Genomic DNA, 22,213 nt, shown 5'->3' with positions numbered 1-22,213 from the left:
AGACTGGCAGCCTTAACCCTCTTACCCCCCACAAGCACGCCATATGGCAACTGTGGCAAGGAAAAACTCCCATATTCCAGGAAGAAACCTTGAGCAGAACCTGACTTAATAGGGGGAGCCCATCTGCTTCTGGCTGGCTGCGCCCTCCAATAGCAGCAGATCTGAAAAAGTAGTCGACAGGATAAGATGAGTTAACTAAAAGCTTTCCTGTACAGGTATGTTTTCAGATCTTTTTTAAAAATATTTACTGAACTCGCCTGCTTGATGTACAGAGGCAGGGTGTTCCATAGTTTGGGGGCATAATGGATAAAAGCAGCTTCTCCACTTTGTTTGTGGAGCACTTTGGGTACGATTAAAAGATTAGAATTGGATGATCTAAGTTTCCTTTGTGGTTGATAAGATATTAAAAGCTCAGAGATATATGAAGGTGCTATGCCATTCAGAGCTTTGTAAGTAATTAGCATAACCCTAAAATCAATTCTATAGGAAATAGGAAGCCAGTGCAGTTCAGCCAACACAGGGGTGATGTGTTCTCTCTTCTTAGTCTTAGTTAAAAGTCTAGCGGCAGAGTTCTGTATGAGTGCCAATTTCTTTAGATGTTTTTTGGGAAGACCAGTGAAAAGTGCATTGTAGTAGTCTAACCTGCTAGTGATAAAGGCGTGAATTAGTTTTTCTGCATCTTGTTGAGTTAAAAAGGGCCGCGCTTTGGCAATGTTTCTCAAGTGGAAATAGGCTGTCTGAGTAACTTTACTGATATGGGGCTTAAAACTTAACTCTGCATCTAAGATGACACCGAGGCTTGTTACTTTTGGTTTGACCTAGTGCGCCGAGTTCCCCAGATTACTAAGAACAATATCTCGCTTTAGTTTTGGTCCAACCAAAAGTACCTCTGTTTTGTCATCATTTAGTTTCAACATTTTTTTGCTCATCCACTGATTAATGGAGGTTAGGCATGCAGTGAGGGAGCCAAGGCCATCTGGGTTAGTTGGCTCCACAGAAATATACAATTGGGTATCATCTGCGTAGCTGTGGAAGTTTACATTATGCTGACTTATGACGTTTCCCAATGGAAGCATATATAGGAAAAATAGCAGGGGACCAAGGCAGCTCCCCTGGGCCACACCAAAAGGCAAGTCATGTTTTTCAGATACATGATCTCCTAGACTGATATAAAAATCTCTGCCAGTAATGTAGGTTTGAAACCAGTTTAGAGCATTATCAGAGAGACCCACCCACTTCGCAAGGCGGTGAATTAGGATGCTATGATCAATGGTGTCAAATGCCGCACTCAAATCCAGAAGAATAAGGATTGAGACTTTGTTTGAGTCAGTAGCCAGTCTGAGATCATTGACTATTTTTACTAGAGCCGTTTCTGTGCTGTGATTTGATCTAAAACCTGATTGGAATTTTTCAAGGATACTGTTTCCGTTGAGGAAGGTATTTAACTGATTACAAACAACTTTTTCAAGTACTTTGCTCAGGAACGGTAGATTTGATATAGGCCTGTAGGTGCTCAGATTGGTTGACTTATGGTATGGTTGACTTTTTTAGTAAAGGTTTCACAACAGTGGTTTTAAAAGCAGTTGGAAATATACCTGTTTCTAATGAGATATTTATTACCTTGAGAATAAAGGGAGCTAAGCTATCATATACTTTTTTGAGGAATCTAGTAGGGATTGGATCTAACACACATGTTGAGGAGCCGGTTTGAGCTATAATTTTACCAAGCTCAGATTGAGTAATAGTGCTAAAGGACCTTAATTTTGGGGGGCTGTTTTTGGGTGTACTATCAAACATATTACTTGTGTTACCAATAGCCTCCCTTATAGAAATGACTTTGTTTTTGAAGAAGTCTGCAAATTCTTCGCATCTTAGAGAGGATGCCTGACTGAGTGTATCAAAAGGTGTTTGATGCAATAGCCTATCAATGGTAGAGAACAACACCCTAGTTTCCACTGTTTTCAGCAATTACCTTAGAGAAGTGGTTCCTTCTCTCATTCCGAATAGCTCTATTATAATTTGCTATTTTTTCTTTTAGAATGGCTGGATGGATAGATAGATGGATGGACAGACAGATACTTTATTCATCCCGAGGGGTTTTTAACTATTTCATTCAAAATCAAGACATCTTTGCCCTTTCTTGTTTGTCAAATAGTCTAGTAACACACAGGGATGGGCAGTATTTCTAATACATGTATTTAAAGGAACCGTATGTAAGAAATGTAATTCAATTAATCATAAAATGGCCCTGATTTATCACTAGACATTAGGAAATCATGCTAATTTCAAATACTTATATCACTGACAACAGTAGTCCGGCCAGGATATTGTCATTTAAAAAAGTTGCAGCCCTCAACTGATGTTGATGTTTACATATTTGTGTTTTAGCCTGATCCGCCACCCTCCACCTATCTAGTAATCACAAAGTCAGTAGTGTTTCGGCATCTGGGTTGCCAGCTCTGCTCTAGTTACCACATCTGCGGTGTACACCGCTCTACAGTATTTTGAAAGTGATTGTAGTACCAGTTTTGGCCAAAATCCTACATACGGTTCCTTTAAAATACATATTTCAAATACAAAATACTATTTTGTAATTTGTATTTTATTGAGATGATGAAAATGCCTTCGTATTTTGTATCAAAATACTTCAGTGTTGTGTATTTTTGTATTTTCAAAATACTGTAAAATACTTTCTGTGAAACACTGTGAAGACATCTATCTAACCATCTATAAAGCACAAAATCTCTGTCTCTGTCTGTCTGTGGCACCCTCACATGGTCAAGCCCCTCTGCTCCAGGAGAGCGTTTATTTTCCTTTGCTGGACTGATTAACAGGCCCCATAGGCGTCGTCTGAATGCAACACTGTTTGAGAAGTTAGTTGTGCTTAAAGGCATCAGCTGAGGAGACACGACTAGCTTAGGTTACACACACTCCTTTGCTCACACATGGACAGCACAAGGACTTGAGTTCACAAGCTTAGATCGCAACACGAGTGAGTTTGCTATTTTCCTTTCTTTTTTGTGTTTTACAGTTACAGTTCTCTGACCTGTGAAATATTTCAGTGCTCTGGTAACTTGACAAGATACCTCAAACAAGGACATTTCCAATTTTGCACATTTTAAATATGAAATGATTAATAATGTCAGAATTATTGGCTTCTAATTGGCTTAACTGATAGGATGGTATTAATGTGACAACCTGATTTTCTTTTTTTTTTTGTATTTACATTGATAGAGGTTGTGCACACACCAGTTTCAGGTGTATACAAAATTATTCAACTGTAACTCACCATAAGTGTGGTAGAAATAGTTAGGTTAAAATACTACCTAAATAAGTCATCCATTTGGATTGTTTGTCTTTGAGTTATTGTCACAGATTCATAGGGCAATCTATTACACTAACAGAGTAAATACTGTCAGTATACTGTACTTAAGGAAGTGTTCCATGAGTTACCGAACATTTCTCAGGGCTACTTCAATAGGGGAGATGGAATCGCCCTTTAGTGAGCACAACACGGTACAGGTCTTAACCTGCTTTATCCAGAGGGAGAAATTTTTGGATGCATTGACAAAAAGCCTATCATGGCCTGGCTGGGAAGTGTGACAGTTGTGGAGTCGGCATTCGTAGCCTGTCGCTGCAAAATAGTACATCTCAAACTCAAATACAGTAGACTAACAGTCAATAAAAGTGGACTGTCAGAGCAGCACAAAATACTAAAAGCCATGCCTGAGTGTCCTGTTCGCTCTTAATCTTTCCATCACATTTGGTGCCTCTACCTAGCCACTTTGTAAATGTGTTAGTTAGTTCTGTACTTTAAAGAACAGTTTGAGCGATCACATAGCCTATGTTCAGTGTTGCAATATTATCAGTACTGACTTTTGAGCAGGATCTTACAAGAACATTTTGAAATGAATGGAAAGACACAGTGATGATGAGATTTTGCACTCAACTGTAGCCTAGGCCTGCTAGTGGTGAGTCTGTTTATTTATGACTATAGTCTATTTACTTGTATTATAGCCTATGCAACTATTCTATTAAACGCTATGTGCTAGTCTATTAAACACTATAGGCTATGACCGCTATGGTCTTGCACTATTTTCTCCCATGATCATATAGTTTCAGTTATCCAAAAGGCTTGAAGGATGCTCTTTATTATATGGCAATTTTGGAAAAATAACTGATAAAAGTGGCGTGAGGTGACCCCCTGTCAGTGCTCATGACAACCCCCCCCCCCCCCCCACCGGTTGCTCTCTGGCTCCAACCCTGGCAGAGGTTTATATTGGGATGTCTAACATGAGGGGTCAGCATATCTCATCTGTTGATTGATTATGGAAGGAGTCTATTGCTTTCAGATGTTTTTCCAGGTAGTGTACAAGTGAAGAGATAGACGAAAAAGGCTTTTAGAAAGAAGTATTTTGTAGTATTTTGATAAAATACAGTATTTTATTTTGATACATTTTTTGGCTGCTGTATTTTGTAGCTTATTTTGATACATTTTTAAGGTGGGTATTTGGTATTTTATTTGGAAATACATTTTGATGTATTTGTACCCATCCCTGGTAACACAAACTAAGAAACTTTATTTCTTATTCAAACAGTTTAGATTGTCTTAAAAACAGACTAACATTAACCTATCAACACGACTAGCAAACAACAAAAGTCACCAAGTAACAAGCATGGCAAATGTTACAGTCAAATGCACACATTGTGGAATTGCTGCCAGGCCGTAATAACCAGATTAATTTGCAACTTTTTTTGACTAAGACTATCTTAAGATGCATTATTGTTGACGAAAAAAGACGAGACTAAAATGTTTTGCATGAAATAAAAGATAAAATCTCCCTTCATGTTCGTCTACAAAATGAGAAGACAGAATATCTAGCTGTTACATTTTCAAAATATTCCGAATGAGTTCATACGCAACAGCTTATTGTGTCAGAGGATTCATTCTGTATGATTTAAACTGGCATATCTTACATAGACAGTGTTGCAGAACTGTTTGGATTTAACTAGAAGTTATTTGGTAAACAACTCATCTATATTATATTTTACCACGTCTGCTCGCGGACCACTTGGGATAGCTTGCGGACCACCAGTGATCCCCGGACCACACTTTGAGAAACACTGGTCTACGAATATGACAGTGGTCCAGTCAAATCTTTTACTGTCTATGGTCAAATCCCAGCCGAGCTATAACTGTAGCTCGACTTACCTGTGCATGTAAACATACTGACTGACAAAAAATCAGAATGAGTAATTATAACAGACGAGTAGCCCTGTGGACACACAATATTGTTGGAAAATTGAGATGTGTGAAACACTATTTGACTCAAATGGTAATCAGAAATAATTTGTTATAAAAAAAAGACTAAAAAAGACTAAGATACCTTTAGTTTTCTTTTGACTAAAACTAGACTAAAATGACGAGACTTTTAGTCAACAAAAATTATATTTGAATGACTAAATATGACAAAGACTAAAAAGGACATTTCGTCACAAGACTAAGACTATGACTAAATTAAAAATAGGTGACACAATTAACACTATTCTAGGTAGGTAGGCCTTCTCCTGTAACGCAAAGCGTGCTGCCAAGCAAGCCATGCAACCCCTTTTTGCTGAAGGACTCCTTCGCACGTTTACCTCAGTAGGATTCGGTAGTCACAAAGGGGTAAATGGATCATCCCGTGACAGCAGCCGTCATAGCAACAACACCAATATTCTATGAGAAACATTTAGGCGAGGATCAAATTAGCCAGCGGCAAGCGGCAGCGGCAAACATAACGCAACGCTCAGACCATAATAAGTTTTGTCTCGTTCCTAAGCAACACAAACGGTTTGTCAATTGAATACTTTTTGTCAGCTTGCTCAATGCTAGCGTTTCGCCAACGTTGCCACCGTTCTGCTGCCGAACCGTAGAGAACAATAGGAAACCTGCCGCTTGCCGCTAGCTAATGTGATCCCCGCCTGAATGTGAGATCGGAATATGATTATTATGTCATCCGGAACTTTTTTGCAAGCCGGAACAAATTGTTCATGACAGAGCCACACATGCTCGGGCCCGTCTGATGGCTTCTTAAGAAACTTCAGGGTATCAGCTTTCCAAAGAGGTCAAGCATTTGATTATAGGCCACAGTGCAAATTTGGGCAAAAGCCTAGAAATTGGTTTACTAGCCATGTTAATATTACTTTCAGTAATTACCCAATAATGCTTTATATTACATGGGTAATAGTTGAGATGTTTCTTAGGATTTCACATAGTTTTCCTGTATTTACCTTCATGTTACCTGTGGTAATTACAAATAAATATACTGTAATTTACCACATATTTACTAGGTAAATACTTAGTAATTAGTGGATGTCAAAGGAGGTGTTACCCATTTTTTCACAATTCTCTGAAACAGATTAATCAACTATGAAAAATAATTGTGTTGCAGTCCTAGTTAATGGACTAACTGTTAATTGACAGATGAGCTTGCAGTTAAACACACAGACTAGCCAAATTTGTTTGCTAGTTCCTCTTTAATGACTCACATCTTTAGTTACAAAGTGGTGTTAGAAAAGATAGCTAGCTTGCTAACTTTAGCAGCCTATCTTGGCCATAGAAGACCATATCATGTGGGTTGTGATTTTAATGCCACTTTTATGTCTTCTTCACAGGTATGCATTGTTCAGAAGAAGGACACAGAGAAGATGTATGCCATGAAGTATATGAACAAACACCAGTGCATAGAGCGAGATGAGGTCCGAAACGTCTTTAGAGAGCTAGAGATCCTACAGGAAATTGAACATGTTTTTTTAGTAAATCTCTGGTGACTATCTTGTGTTTTTCACTTAATACTTTTTGTGTTCTGCATGTGTTGTAAAACAGATTGTGGAAGAAGTATGCATGTATCAGAGGTAGGAGAAGTAACTACTGAGCATGGACTGATACATTCATTCCTGTCTTTGCATGTCTTTTTGGGGAGTATACTTGTAGCACATTATTTCAAAAAGGCATTTTCCAGACTAGATCAGCCTCAATTGATCGCAAGCCCTGTTCTGATTGTTTTTGTTAGTGTTTAAATGATGCGCGGCACACTGGGTTACGCCTAGTCAGCTGACTATGATCTGTGTAACAATTAGCCCCTCGAGGCCATAGGTTCCAATGATTTCAGTAAACCCTCCTTAGCTTTACTAAAATCACTGGAATCTATGGATTCTTTTGAATTATTACTTAAACTAGAACTGTAATGCCAGAGGAATTACAATAGTGGATGGAAAGCTGCTGGCTAAATGTTGGTGGGGAGATTCCTAAAAAAAATAAAAAAATTGAATCGCTTAATCGTTGAGTTCATACAAACCCTCTTACCAAAAAACCTTGTGTGTGTGGCGTTGAGATATCACACTCAAGGTGGGTTTGACCTTGACATTTGACTTCCATCATTGGGTCCATACAAATGTTCACACCAAATTTGAAGCATGTAGCCTATGTCAAGCCGTTCTGAAGTTGTGGCATAAGCACGAAAGCTGGCCTTCAGAGAAAGCCTAATTGTATGCAATGCAATAGGCTACCTGCAAAACGGGCCTTCAGTTGGTGTTGATGACTGCTCATTCTGCACCCAGATAGCAATTAGTCATTGAATCTATGTTAAATCAACATTAGGCTACTTTGTCAACGTTAAAATCATTGAATCAACGTCGCACTGCAACATTGATTCTACATAACTTTTGCACCCTTCATTAATATTGAAGCGTTCAACGTTGAAATTCTAACTACAGATCAGCGGGATTTCAATGGTATTTCCACTAAAATGAATATTGAAACAATGTTGAAATTACAACCAAACTAAAGATCAACGTGATTTCAATGGTAATCAAAGTCCATAGGTGTCCCTGTGCACAAACCTTCAGTTGAACAGGTGCAGGTGAGGCAGGTAAGTATAATCCAAGAGTGAAAGATCAAAAATCACCGCACACTGATCACTGTAATTTAATATTTATTGTAGGATGTATGATTTCAATGGTATTTCAATTGATATTAAACCTCAGTAAACCACTATTAGCCTAATCTGGCAAAATGTTGGGAAATTCATATCCTGCTTTATCTACAGCCAGGATAAATTTGGCTAGGCCTAGGTATGTCTGGTTTAGGCTGTTTGAGTGTGATGGCTTAGCACTACCGCCGCCACTGCACACAACCCTAAAACATTCCCGAGGTCTTAGCTAACATAAAATAACTTACCTACTGAATCCTTGGTTATCGCTTAATAAAGTTATGAACTTACTCGACATAATACCAATATTATCAAATTAGCTAGAGTTAAACTTAACGTCCTCTCTAGACGTAGCAGCTAAACTACGAGTTTGTTGCTAACAAGTAACGTTTATGTTAACGCCAGCTTGCTTGCTTGATTAGAAGATAACTAGCTGAGTCGTTTTAAACAGACTTCACACACTCCATTCGAATAAAAACCACAAATTAATTGTAACTTATATTGGGTGTGGTAGGAAAATGTCTGTTTCGTCCAGAAGCAGAAACCAAGAGCGTAAACTTTCTCCAAGAGGATGGCGTAAAGGGGTCTGTACTGTCAATGACGCTAGGAGAAAGCTACTGTGCATGCGCACCAGTTAATTACAGGATGTGTAGTTTTAGAGAGCGCCAGATTGTATGCATTAGAAGCTGAGACAGTTGGATTCACAGGTGATACCTGTGCCAGTGTTCTGAGCCCGGTAACTACTCTGGGAGCTTAACGAGCGCAGCTGGCTTTAGGCCATTATGACATCACAGCCAATCAAGTCTATGGGGGGGGGGGGAATGAGCTTTTTAACCTTTTTAATCCCCTATTTCTCAAAAAGTATCAATTGTTAAAAAATCTGAAATAATAACTCTCTTGCCCCACTCCAGACCTTCAGAACGGTTATTTCAACATGTCTGTACATTAAGCGGTTAGAGTCGCATTCATTCTTGAAAAGGTAAAAAGAAAAGGTTATAATAATAACTAGAAAACGCAATTCCAGGGAATTACCAGTGCATGAAAATGCAAAACATATGGTGTGAAATATATTGTTAAAACAGATGATGTGCTAATTGGCAACCAACATGATGAGGTTTAATGTAGTTCAAATGACTGAACTAGGTAGATGAGGTTTAATATAGTTGGAATGACTGAACTAGGTAGATGAGGTTTAATATAGTTGGAATGACTGAACAGTTAAATAGGTGGATAGTTTATATAGTTAAATGATTTGCTTGGTAGATAAGGTTTAATATAGTTAGAATGATTGAATGGTTAAATAGGTGGATATTTTAAATAGTTAAATTATTTAGGTAGATAATTGGCGATAACTGACAGTTGGAATGGCCCTAATGTTTGCTAGCAGTTATGCTACTATGTTATCAAAGATAATAATGTTAACCAAGTTTTTTTGCTAAAAATGCTAATTATTAGCTAACTTAGCTAATAATTTTTAACAGTTTTGCTAATTATGCTAACTAGCATGTTAGCATGCTAACTATGTTAACCATGTTACTTAGCTAACTTAGCTAATAATTTTTAGCAGTTTTGCTAAAAATGCTAACTAGCATGCTAACATGCTAACTATGCTAACCACGTTACTCAGCTAACTTAGCTAATCATTTTTAGCAGTTTTGTTAAAAATGCTAACTAGCATGCTAACATGCTAGCATGCTAACTATGTTAGCATGCTAACTATGCTAACTAGCTACAGTGGGTAGGAGTCATAGTTGATGACAAGTAACAGTTACAATGGCTGAACAGTTAAAAAGTTCAGTAGTTTAAAGGGTTAAATTGTTTAACAGTGAAATATTGTAGTGAGGACTTTTATTTTGAAACAGTTTTTGGCAGAGGAAGCAGTTGAACAGGATGTGTAGTCTTAATAGGGCCAGTTTGTATGCTTAAAGCCTGAGACTGCAGGTGGCCTGAACACCTGCCATAGGATTCTAATTGCTTAACGGCCGTATTGTGATGTCATAATCATAATGTTAAGTCAATGGGGAAATTTTGATTAGTTTTTAATTAACCCTCTAGGCGCCACTGTCGAGTTTACTCGACAAGATGCGGTACTGAATAAAACGGCCGATTTAGTCAAATAGGGTGTCATATTTCGTTCGACATCCACTCCACTAGGTGGCAAACATGTCATACGTCATCCCCGAGTCCGAAAAAGGTCATGGTTTAAACAAAACTTTTGAGCTACAGCACATTGAATTAGTACGTGCAATACCGGAGCTAGTGTGCGTGTGAGCCACTTAGTCAGAGCGATATTGTCAACGTTAGCGAGTATTTGCATTAGATTATCGTCTAATGGCATCAAAAAAGTTTACCTGAAATGAAGTGTTGGGTCTTCTATTCGCGGACCCTGATTCTGAAGGGGAATATCTGCCTTCAGGAAATGACGGTGATTCGTTTAGTGAGGCTTCAGATGCGTCCCTGCCTTCAATGATGCAGCTGGACAAAGTGAGAGTTTACTCCATAGTTTAGCTTACACCAAGCACAAACGTTGAATCGTTTGCCCAATGTCACTGGTGGGAATAATGTTTCACGGGTTCGGAGCGTTCATCAGGAAGTTAGCAGGGTGTTAGTGGTGTGGCGAACAAGGCTGGAGGTAGCCTAATAGCGCTAGCTTCTGTCTTTTGCCTCTCCACAATCGCGGCGACAGTAACGTGGTGGAGCCTTTGTCTAATGCGACTGGGTATGTTAGACGAGGTCGAAGTGCTCATAGGAGAGTTAGGGGGGAACGTAGTGGCAGTGTGGGGAGTCGCAATGAGAATGACCGTAGGCCTAGTCCGAGCTGCGCAAATTCTCTCCACTCGGCGCGCGCGAGGCAGATCTGGCCATGCTGCTCGCATGGTGAAGGTGGTGACACGCTCTCTCCCTCTCCCTCTCCCACACACACACACACACACACACACACATTAGGTCATGCATAGTCTATCACAAGATAATGGGAATGCCGGCCCTGTATGGATAGGGAGTCATTATCTCTACAGCAAAAGGCCTGCTACATAAAAAAAAAAAAATGTCAGCCATTTATTAGTAATGATTTACACTGTTGATTTGCTATCTATTTCCCTGATCATTTAGGACATACACTATGTGTTCCTTTTTGTGTGTTCATGTCCTTGTGATGTGTGTCTCTTTGTCAGCTAAGAAAAAAAACATCAAAAACAACAAAAAGAAAAACAATACTAACATTGTCTCTTGTCTTGTCTCGTCATCTCACTCCTGATCTGTGCCTTGCCGTGGCAAATGAGCTTTTGAACTAAACAGGTCTTGTCTACTTGTGTTTGTGTGTCATCTGAATAATCTATATGTGCCCCATACATGGAATCAGAGTGCCTACTGTATGTAGTAAATGGAAAATCTCTACAGCAAAAGGCCAGTCTACCGCTACATGCATTTGGTTTGTTTCGGCCATTTATTAGTAATGATTTACACAGTTTGTTCACTACTTACTATTTACCTGAGCATTCAGTATTGTGCAATATAGCATACAGAAGGTGAGGGACATTTTGGGGGGAAAGAAGTGGTGCATTTTATCATTCAAACATGCGACTTTTCATGAAAATTCTATAATCCAAAATGGCCGCCACCATATGACGTCATAATATGCAAATTAGATATAAACATTTAATCTCTACATAAACTTTGGGTCATCCTTAATATTTCTCTAATTTACAGAAAGTCTCTATCTCTTATCACTTTTAAGATATAGCCTTTTGAAATGAAGATGTCAAAATTGATTGTTTCGGAAAAAAACCTCTGGCGCCTAAAGGGTTAATAGTTTAAAAAGTATAAAAGTTACAAAGCTGAAAAATACATAGCACACATGTCCTAAGTAAGACCTATGTAACATAGTTTGAATGAAGTTTCTACGTTAAACGGTTGAAGTTGCATTAAGTGCGTAAGAAAAATAATAAGAATAAGAAGAAGAAGCCTAGGAAGAACAGTACAGTGCATTTTCATGCACTGTAATAACTAGAAAATGTAATTTCGAGGAAATTACCAGTGCATGAAAATATAAATATACTGTATATTAACATAAAATGCAAAACAAACTTTTATTTGGAAACAGTTGGCAGGAGTCATAGTTGATAACAACTGGCAGTTGAAATGTCTTAACAGTTAAATAGTTGAGTAGTTTAAATAGTTAAATTATTTAATAGTGAATTATTGTAGTGAGGACATTTATTTTGAAACAGTTGTGGGCAGAGGAAATAGGAACAGAATCTTAATAGAGCCAGATTGTATGCTTAAAGCCTGAGACAGAGTATATAGTTTAAAAGTTGAATTTAGATAGTGTAATGGATGTTGATAGACAGAAAGTTGAATGGATGTTGATAGGCAGATTGTTTAATGGATGTTGGTGGATAGTTTAATGGGTGGATGAGTGAATGGTTTGAAGAGGATGAATGGATAGAAAGTTGGATGGAATGTGCCTTATATCCTTGTAGAATGGAGAAACACAGAGAGAGTTGGCCTAGTTAAGCAGAAAGCAGTTGATACAGGTGCAATCAGTTTAACTGGCCCTTTGATGGGTCCTAGTAGTGAGCAGCTGGAAGTTGATACAGGTGCAAATCAAGTTAATTAGCCCATTGTGATGTCATCAGCCCATGATAAGTCTATGGGGAAAAATAAGATTGTTTTTTATTAATATCTCAAAAAGTATAAAGTTTACAAAAGTGAAAAATACATTCCCCACGTGTCCTTTTCAAGACATACGTTACAAAGTTTGAACGTTAAACGGTTAAAGCTGAATTAGACGCAGAAATTTGGTGGGAAGAAGAAGAAGAAGAAGAAGAAGACTTCGGATAACAAAACAGTGCATTTTCATGCACTGTAATAATAATAATAACTAGAAATGCAATTCCAAGGAATTACCAGTGCATGAAAATGCTAAAGTTGTGATGTAAAATATCATGTATAGTTAAAACAGATAATACAGAGATGGTTACTACGGTGATGCTAGGATAGACATGGTGGTTGCATAGCTTAATAAAAGTTGATAGTTTAAAAGTAGACTGTTTAAAAGCTGAACGTAGATAGTTTAAAAGTTGTTGATAGACAGTAGATAGTTTAAAAGTTGTTGATAGGCAGCTAGTTTAATAGATAGTTTAATGATAGTTTAATAGATAGTTTAAAAGTAGACTGTTTAAAAGTTGAAGGTAAATAGTTTAAAAGTTGTTGACAGACTGGAAGTTTAATGAATGTTAATATTCAAATAGTTTAATGGCTGTGTATAGGTAGATATTTGACGATAACTGAAAGTTGGAATGGCTCTAATGTTTGCTAGCAGTTATGCTAAGATTTTTAACTATGCTAACCATGTTACTTAGCTAATGTTTTATAGCAGTGTTAGCAATGCTAACATGCTAACCATGTTACTTAGTTAACTTAGCTAATGTTTTCTAGCAGTTTTGCTAAACATGCTAACTATGCTAGCAATGCTACTTAGCTAACTTAACTAATGTTTTCTAGCAGTTTTGCTAACTATGCTAGCAATGCTACTTAGCTAACTTAACTAATGTTTTCTAGTAGTTTTGCTAAACATGCTAACTATGTTAGCAATGCTATGTTAACCATGTGACTTAGCTAACCTAGCTTATCATTTTTAGTAGTTATGCTAACTATGCTAACTAGCATGTTAACAATGTTAACATGCTAACTATACTAATTATGTGACTTAGCTATCCTAGCTAATCATTTTTAGTAGTTATGTTAACTATGCTAACTAACAGGCTAACAATGTTAACATCCCAACTATGCTAATTATGTGACTTAGCTAACCTAACTAATCATTTTTAGTAGTTATGCTAACTAGCATGCTAACTATGCTAACCATGTGACTTAGCTAACCTAGCTAATCATTTTTAGTAGTTATGCTAACTAGCATGCTAACTTAGCTAATCATTTTTAGCAGTTTTGCTAAAATGTGAACTAGCATGCTAACATGCTAACCATGTTACTTAGCTAATCATTTTTAGCAGTTTTGCTAAAATGTGAACTAGCATGCTAACATGCTAACTAGCTACAGTGGGTAGGAGTCATAGTCGATGACAAGTAACAGTTACAATGGCTGAACAGTTAAAAAGTTCAGTAGTTTAAAGGGTTAAATTGTTTAATAATGAAATATTGTAGTGAGGACTTTTATTTTGAAACAGTTTTTGGCAGAGGAAGCAATTGAACAGGATGTGTAGTCTTAATAGGGCCAGTTTGTATGCTTAAAGCCTGAGACTGGCAGTTGATCCAGGTGGCCTGAACACCTGCCATAGGATTCTAATTGCTTAACGGCCGTATTATGATGTCACAATCGGCAATGTTAAGTCTATGGGGATTTTTAAAAAGTTTTTCTTTAATAGTTTAAAAAGTATAAAAGTTTCAAAGTTGAAAAGTCATACCAACCCGATCTGTTTGAAGACCTACGTTACAAAGTTTGAATGAAGTTTCTAAGTTAAACTGTTCAAGAGAAATTGCGTACGGAAAAAGTGGTAAGCGGAATAATAAGTAGAAGTTGCCTAGGAAGAACATTACAGTGCATTTTCATGCACTGTAATAAGAAGAAGACTTCGGATAACAGAACAGTGCATTTTCATGCACTGTAATAACTAGAATTGCGGTTCCGAGGAACTGCAAGAGTGGGTTTGATCAGGGGCATGGAACTCTAACCTGACCCTAGCCAGATGAATTTCGCTCTGCCTAGCTCCACTCATCCATCTGGAACCGATCCATTGAAGCAGCCTTCCATCAGAAGGCAGGACCTAATCAAAAAATGCTTGCATATGATTGAATAAGCCACTTGTCCGTCATCTATTGACGTGCGACTTCAACCACTCACATCGAAGCCAACCCGTGACGCTAATAACAGTGTCACAGTCGCTTCTACGCTATGTCACATCTATGAAACTCCCGCCCTGCGTCCTGATTGGCTGAACCATAAAGTCGGTTGCAGAAATCACTCTCAATGGAAGAGGTCCCAGATGGATGTGAGTGAAGCTAGGCGGAGCTAAGCGGAACGAAATTCATCTGGCTAGGGTCAGGTTAAGGCGAGACACGGCAGGTGAAAACATCGTTTTTTCATGCACTGGTCAATTTCGAGATTTTGGGCTAATTTGCTACCTTAGCATGTAGTCTTTCACATTACTACAACAACAAAGCCCGATTTACACATTTAGGTGTTTTTCTCATTTTCCAGTAGAAACATCTCAGCCTATGTAGCACCTATGTACACCAAACTTTCCAGATATACACTTAGCAGTATTCTGAAGATATTTACAGAGGGATTTGTTAATAAATCATTCCTGGCCTGATTTATGTGACATTTTAATCAAAAATATATGGCAAAAATCGATTTTTTAAGGCTATGGACAGTATATTCTGATTTCCTAGGTAATGAAAGCAGATATCCTGAAATCCCTCTGTAATTTTATTTTCATCTTGTATGCAAACAAAATGAAAAAATAATTTTGTACCTGGCTTTATCATATGTTCAGATCTATCTACCGAAAATATATGCAAATTTGCGCATATTTAATGAGATAATGCCTAATTTGCATAATTAAACATTCAAATTTCAAAAACTTGTAATACATTTTTTGTTCATACTTGTGTAAGTAATCAACTGTGTAAGTTTCATGGTGATGTCTATTATTTTAAAAATTTACCCTATTCACCTGTAGTGTCTCGCCTTAATGGAACTCGGCCTCATCCAAGGATTCCAACGGTACCTCATTTATGAAAATTGGGCACACGGATCAAAAGTTATCTGCATTAACGCAACATCCAATAAGCTAAAACGCATAAATAACGTGGTTGCTATGCTGGTTGCTAGGGCAATCATGCTGGTTGCTATGGTGGTCGCTAGGTTAGAAGGCCTGCGCCTCCTCAAAGTCAAAGTCAGCTTTATTGTCAATTTCTTCACATGTTCCAGACATACAAAGAGATCGAAATTACGTTTCTCACTATCCCACGGTGAAGACAAGACATATTTTACCAATTTAAGTCCACAGACAAACATAACATTCAAGTAAACAAAAAAGTAAGTAAATAAGTAAATAAGAGGGCACATATAATAATGAAAAAAATAAGAGCAGCAAAATTTGGTTGAAATTGTGCATAGACAGTCAATAAAATACTAGTGCAAAGTCAGGCCAATAAAAGGCCTGGGTAGTTCTGTTTGACCTAAGTAAGAAAGAAAGTGGCATAGTGGTGCAAGTTATGTAAGAGCAGCAGAAGTGTTGTGTTTTCAGGACAACAACAAGTTGTAAAGTGTACAAGTGTGCAAGTGTGCAAGTGGAGTAGTGCAGGCGGCCATTGTGGGTCCAATGTCCAGGATGTTATGTAGCTGAGGGTGGAGGGGGGAGAGGAGGGAGAGAGTTCAGCATCCTTACAGCTGATGATGGGACGATGGCTTGCTTCAGGGAAGTGTTAAAGATGTCTGTGAAGACATCCTTAAGCTCCCCTGCGCAGTCCTTCAGCGCACGACCTGGGATGTTGTCTGGACCTGTTGCCTTACGGGTGTTGATAGCAGCAAGTGTCCTCTTCACGCTGTCGGCAGAGAGGCACAGGGGCTGCTCATGTAGAGGGGGATGGGTCTTCTGTGGGCAGGTGCTGTTTTGTGCTTCAAAGCGAGCAAAGAAGCGGTTCAGGTTGTTGAGCAGAGGGATGTTGCTCTCACAGCTCTGTGGCGCAGGCTTGTAGTCCGTGAGGGCCTGAATGCCCTGCCATAGGCTTTGTGCGTTCCTGCTGTCTTTGAAGTGGGTGGATATCCTCCTGAGAGGCCTGAAGGGTCAGTTCTGAGGTTGTTGGCTGCTGGAACCGAAAAATGGACTGCATTTTCTTAAAAGACAATGGGCTGTATTTTGGGCACCAGCGCATGGCGTAAAACTCGTTTTTCACCCGCGGAAAGTTTAATTTGGTATTTTGCACGTTTATTTTTTAAACATTGCGCCCAGGGGTGTGGCAATTAACAACCTAGGGAGGGGCCTGTCGCGTTGTCTAAAAATCGCTATCGTACACCACCTAAGCCTGGTCAGAAGTCAATGGCGAGTTGTTAGTCATATGCTATTTTAAGAGCGCATGTCAACAGTCATATTGGCAGGTGCACGCACCATCCTTCTATCATTCATGAACGCACACCAGCGCACGTCCATGCAAAGCATTACAAATTGCCCGATTACAATGGGAAACATAATTAGAATAAAGATATTACGAAATACTGTACATTTCATGATGAGTAGTTATTCACCATCATTTGCAAATTGGTAATGACGGTTAAAAGTGATTAGGGGAGAGGCGAGAGACACGTATGGAGCACAACTGAAGACGCACTGTCACGAGATATAAGCAACTCCTCTGCAGGATAAATGTTGTTTTATTCAGTCATTTGAGCAATATTAGGGTAAGTGTTGCTTTTTCCAGCCTATGTTTTCGATGGTAACCCATGTCAGTCAATAGTGAAAGTAACTGCATAAAACTGTCTTCGTTGACTGACACCTTGGTGAAGTTAGTTTCACTTTGCCAATGAGTTCAAATAATAGATGCGCAAATGCGTGAAGGCTATGCTAGGTTTTAGTAATGCATGGTTTAAGAATGACTATTTTATGCGGTCTCGCAAGCAGCCTCCTTCAAATGTGCCGTTGAATGCCAAAATACCGATGCATTTATTTGACATATCGCGTTTTGCGCCGTTAAAGGGAATGACGGATGTCATTCTCATTGGTTTAAAATGATGTTACGCCCCAAACACACCCATATGAGTGATTAAAAAACCTTGTTGCGCCATGCGCTCCACTTTTGATGTGCACTGTGCTGTAATGGAAACCTTATTGCGTAGCCAAGTAGCCTAAATTGAGTTTGATTTACTTTATTAAATTCGTAGGCTGGAATGCCTCCAGTCGTGGCAACAATTGTGTTTAAATGTAGTACTCGTAGCCTAGGCCTACTGCTTCAGCCTCTGGCAAGCTCAGAAGGGGATGGCAAGTGACTGAGCTTGAGAGCGACGTGTTGGAGACCCATGGTGTAGGACAACGACTTTTCATTAACAACAAGGTATTAAACCAACCAACAATATAAAATATTAAGAAGAGCTCTTATTTCATCGATTATTACATTGCAGTGTTTGCAGTGAACTAACGTTATCGTTTTTTTAAACGATAAAATGGTCCCACGCCACACTTCACCGTGAACTCTTCATAAATCAAAAGGTAACTGAGTAGCCTATAGCGTCAAATATTGTCCCTGGGTGGTATAATGTTTAATTGCTACCACACAGTGAAATTCATTTCATTGCTTCAAGACACACTATGTAACGCAACCTGCATTAGTTTATTTGACAACAAATTAACGTGACCGATGAAATTCTTAATGATCAACTATTGATCGTCGATTAATCATGCCCATCCTTAGGAGCCACACATCTTATACCCATCAGTCCAGCATACATCTCCATTTGTGGTATGTCAATCATTCCATGACAACATCACCCAACTCCTCAGCAGTGAACACAAGGTTGTATCCCTTAACCCTTTGCAGACGGCCCATTCTAATTTCGGTACCCCAGTACCGATGACGTTCAGTCTAATAACTCCGCCATAGAGCTGGTAAGTCCCGCCCTTTCCGCTGGACCTCTAGATTGAAAAATCGTCAATGCAAGTGAATGTGAGAAAATAATTATTTTCTGGTCCCGTTTGATTTGTGCCATGAATGTGAACATATGTCGTCTGTGAATTTTTAATATAATTTTTCATGTTACGAGTTTGACAGTATATTATATGATTCTTCGGGTATCAGTTGTGGAAAAGACTACATGTCGCCTGTGTGAGCTAGCTCTAATCGCTAACATTAACTGAGATGCTAGTTTTTGTAACGGCAGGAATAAACACACATGGTAACAAAAATATTTGAAACATGTCTAGCTTCACTCAACACATTAACACTACGATACAGTGTGATTGTAAAGTTGTATGGTTCACTGTGTTCAAAGTCGATCTTAATAACCCTCTACATCTCGACCAACTGATGGTTGTTATGGGAAACTAGTGATCTGTCGTCTAGCGGAAAGTTGTAGTCCACAAAGTGCTCTCACGCAAAGTTTAACAGCATCAACCTTCTACCCGCTCAATTGTAGCATTCTTTACACGAAATTTTATATTAAAAATTCACAGACAACATATGTTCACATTCATGGCAAAATTCAAACGGGACCAGAAAATAATTATTTTCTCACATTAACTTGCATTAACGATTTTTCAATCTAGAGGTCCAGCGGGGATAGCGGAAAGGGCGGGACTTACCAACTCTACCCCAACCAATTTTATTACTGAAAACTTCCTCAAAAACGTCACATCATAGGCTTTCTGGCGATATGATTGGTTAAGGGATTTGTGGCGCGAATTTCTTTTACTACGTGAAGGAAAAATCAAAAGTTGACGTCTCCCTCCACTAGAGGAAAAACAGCAGGAAGCACTATGCATCGTTGATCTTGACGTCGTCTAAAGGAGAAACTACTGGATCATCTGAGGTAAAAACAAGTATTTTTATGTTATTATTACTTGTTATCCATGTTATTACTTATTACTATTACTATGTTTTTAAAAGTTATTTTGCTGGTAATTAGACCTTGTATGCATGGCCGTAACAATGCGTGTGTGTGTTCACTTCAGCTGATGACCGCTGGTATTTTAGCACACCATAATCTTTAGCAAACTTTTGGGGGGCTACTATATGTCAACCAAGATTACAGACCTACTAAGACTGAAACTTTAACGATTTGTTCTATTTTGAACGATGTTGCTTGCTTGTCATCTGATAGAAAACTAGCTAAGTTAGGTAACGTTAGCATCAGGAGAGGCTGCAACATGTCCTTGACGCGTAGTCGCGATAAAGTTCACTCCCGTGCTTCATGACTGCCAACTTTATGTCAAGTAGACCTAATCGGTATTTTATTGTCAAATAAACCTTTCATTTCTTCATGTATAGCACAATTTACAGTTGTTTGTAGCCAAGTTACTTAGATAGAAACATCTGACATGAATGACAACGTTAATGTTACGTTACCGACGTGAAGACTGTGTTGATCACCGATGGTGTAACGTAAAGATTTTATTCATTGACTGCTGTTTTCATGAATACATGACTGAAGATTTGTTATAAATGTGTCTTAGTATTGTTTAGCTTTTAGGCTGTAAGGTTGGCTGCTACGATTATGAGGTTTTTGGGTGGCTAACTATGATGGGAGCTCATACACCCAAGCCTACTCGTCAACACATTATTTTCTAAGGGGGTGTTTTGTCTTTACGCAACTGCAGTAGCCTATGCACGATGTGTATGCATACGCTGTTTAGATGTTTTCTGTCATATCTTCTGACTCATGTTAATAAATCAATTTTTGCTTGTAAGCTGGTATGCTATGTATGGTTTAGCCAAGGCAATAACACTTACTGTAGTGAGCTCTGAGACTAATGTTACCTCTCCAAGCAATATTGGAGTCCTCCAGTGACAATAATACTTTTAGTGAAAAGAGTCATGCTTTTAGTGAAAAGAGTCATTAAGATTATGTGGAAGTAATGTAAAATAAAACTAAACAAACTATTCACTATCAGACCTGTGATTTGTTATTTTAGATGGAGGGAGAGAAGTATGTGCAACTGGGGTGAAAGCAGCCGACTGCTGATGGCAAATATGACCCCAAGGACCAAGATGGCATGGACATGGGACATGGATGGGTAGCTTCTGGATGAAGAAGACAATGATGTGCTACAGGAGGAGATAATCTTCCATCATCCTCAGCTGGGTAAGCATGTTTGTGTGTGTGTGTGCGTCCATCTGGGCGCAAGCACATTTCTGGTTGTGATAAGAGTGTTGCTTATAATAATAATGAGAGGGATTATAGTGATAATAGTTTGGTTAGATTTGTAATTCAATTTCTATATTTCTTATCTGACAATTTCTTTATTTTGAGTTTGGTCAAGTCCCATGTCAGGTAGAAAGCATACACTTTGCCTATCCTTCCAACACAGACAGAGACACCAACAGCATTTACACCCCATCGTCTGCTAGGCTTAGATGGACACATACACAAACAACCATGCCACAGCTGTGACAATGCACACACCACGGATCTGGTGTGAATGTGGCGTTAGTGTATCACCTTATGTGTGGGGCAAATGATATGGATAATTATATATTGTATCGAATTATATGCTGTATGATTGTTAAATGTATTGAATTTCTTCTAACGTTTTAATTGTTTATATATATGTGTGTGAATGTTAGTATGAATTGATGTTTTGTTCACCATGTAAGATTTGTTGATCTTTGTTATACTGTTGTCTTGTCATTCTTGTAGTTCTAATAGTTACTGCATGTTTGTAAACATATGTTTGTTATTTTAAGTTTTTGTTCCTGGTTATTTAATTAAGTTGTTGTTCCTGGTTATTTAATCACATTGTTTAAGACTTTTCTAAATAAAATGATTTATTTCCCCTTTCGTAAACCTAACACATGTGCCAGTGTCTCTATTCTTGTTTTCATAGTAGAATGAAGCACACGGAGAAGCAGTTACAATCAGCTAGTCTGTCTTTCAGCCTTTATCTGTCCTCCCCACAATTGATTTAGCCTCTTCAGAGTACAGTAAGACATCCCATATTGAGCTTGTTTTGATGGTAAAACAGCTTATTTTTTTTACATGACCATTATATCTGTATTTTTAGGTCAGATGCCAAACCGGGAAATTAAAACTTGTTATTGTTATGAGTAAATTAATCATAACTTCTGAACCAAAGGTGATACATTGATTCTGTTTTTTTTTTTTCACTGAGGAGAACACAACACTGGCTATCCTTTGGACACTATATCTACAACAGACATTAGGTGAAAAGAAAGATTCATCTTGACAAATTGGTATTTTCATGTTTTTTGATGTTGAATTTTGAAGATTTTGTTTAAAAACATTGTGTGTTACCCTCAAACTTATTAACTATGATATGTACCATTTTAAAGGGCTAGTTCTCCTGATTACAATGGTGGGTATATCTTATCTCTGTCATGTAGCATGGCCACACAATAAGCCTTTTTGTCTCACAAGGGCATCAAGTATGAAAAAACGGAATGTTTCGTGCCGTCTGCAAAGGTCCAATAAATTTATCGTAACTTTTGAACAAAAGGTGACACATTGATTCTGTTTTTATCATTCAGTAGAGGACAAAATTGTGAAA

At 38.3% G+C, this 22,213-nt stretch overlaps 1 protein-coding gene and 1 long non-coding RNA gene across 5 annotated transcripts in view; both read left to right on the top strand.

Annotated features, from left to right (window-relative positions):
- The window catches only part of LOC121685489 (serine/threonine-protein kinase 32C-like), a 288,624-nt gene that overhangs the window by 60,060 nt on the left and 206,351 nt on the right, over positions 1 to 22,213 (top strand). For all 4 annotated transcript variants that reach the window (XM_042066054.1, XM_042066056.1, XM_042066057.1 and 1 more), the window contains exon 3: positions 6,658 to 6,809. In XM_042066054.1, the coding sequence (XP_041921988.1) occupies positions 6,658 to 6,809 (152 nt within the window). The remainder of the gene's footprint in view (positions 1 to 6,657; positions 6,810 to 22,213) is intronic.
- LOC121685512 lies at positions 18,977 to 20,743 on the top strand. Its single transcript, XR_006023370.1, has 2 exons — positions 18,977 to 19,518; positions 20,621 to 20,743. It is a non-coding gene; the product is annotated as an uncharacterized LOC121685512 (long non-coding RNA).

Source organism: Alosa sapidissima, chromosome 16, assembly GCF_018492685.1.
Source record: "Alosa sapidissima isolate fAloSap1 chromosome 16, fAloSap1.pri, whole genome shotgun sequence".
Taxonomy (NCBI): domain Eukaryota; kingdom Metazoa; phylum Chordata; class Actinopteri; order Clupeiformes; family Clupeidae; genus Alosa; species Alosa sapidissima.
This window is presented reverse-complemented; position numbering and strand designations above follow the sequence as displayed.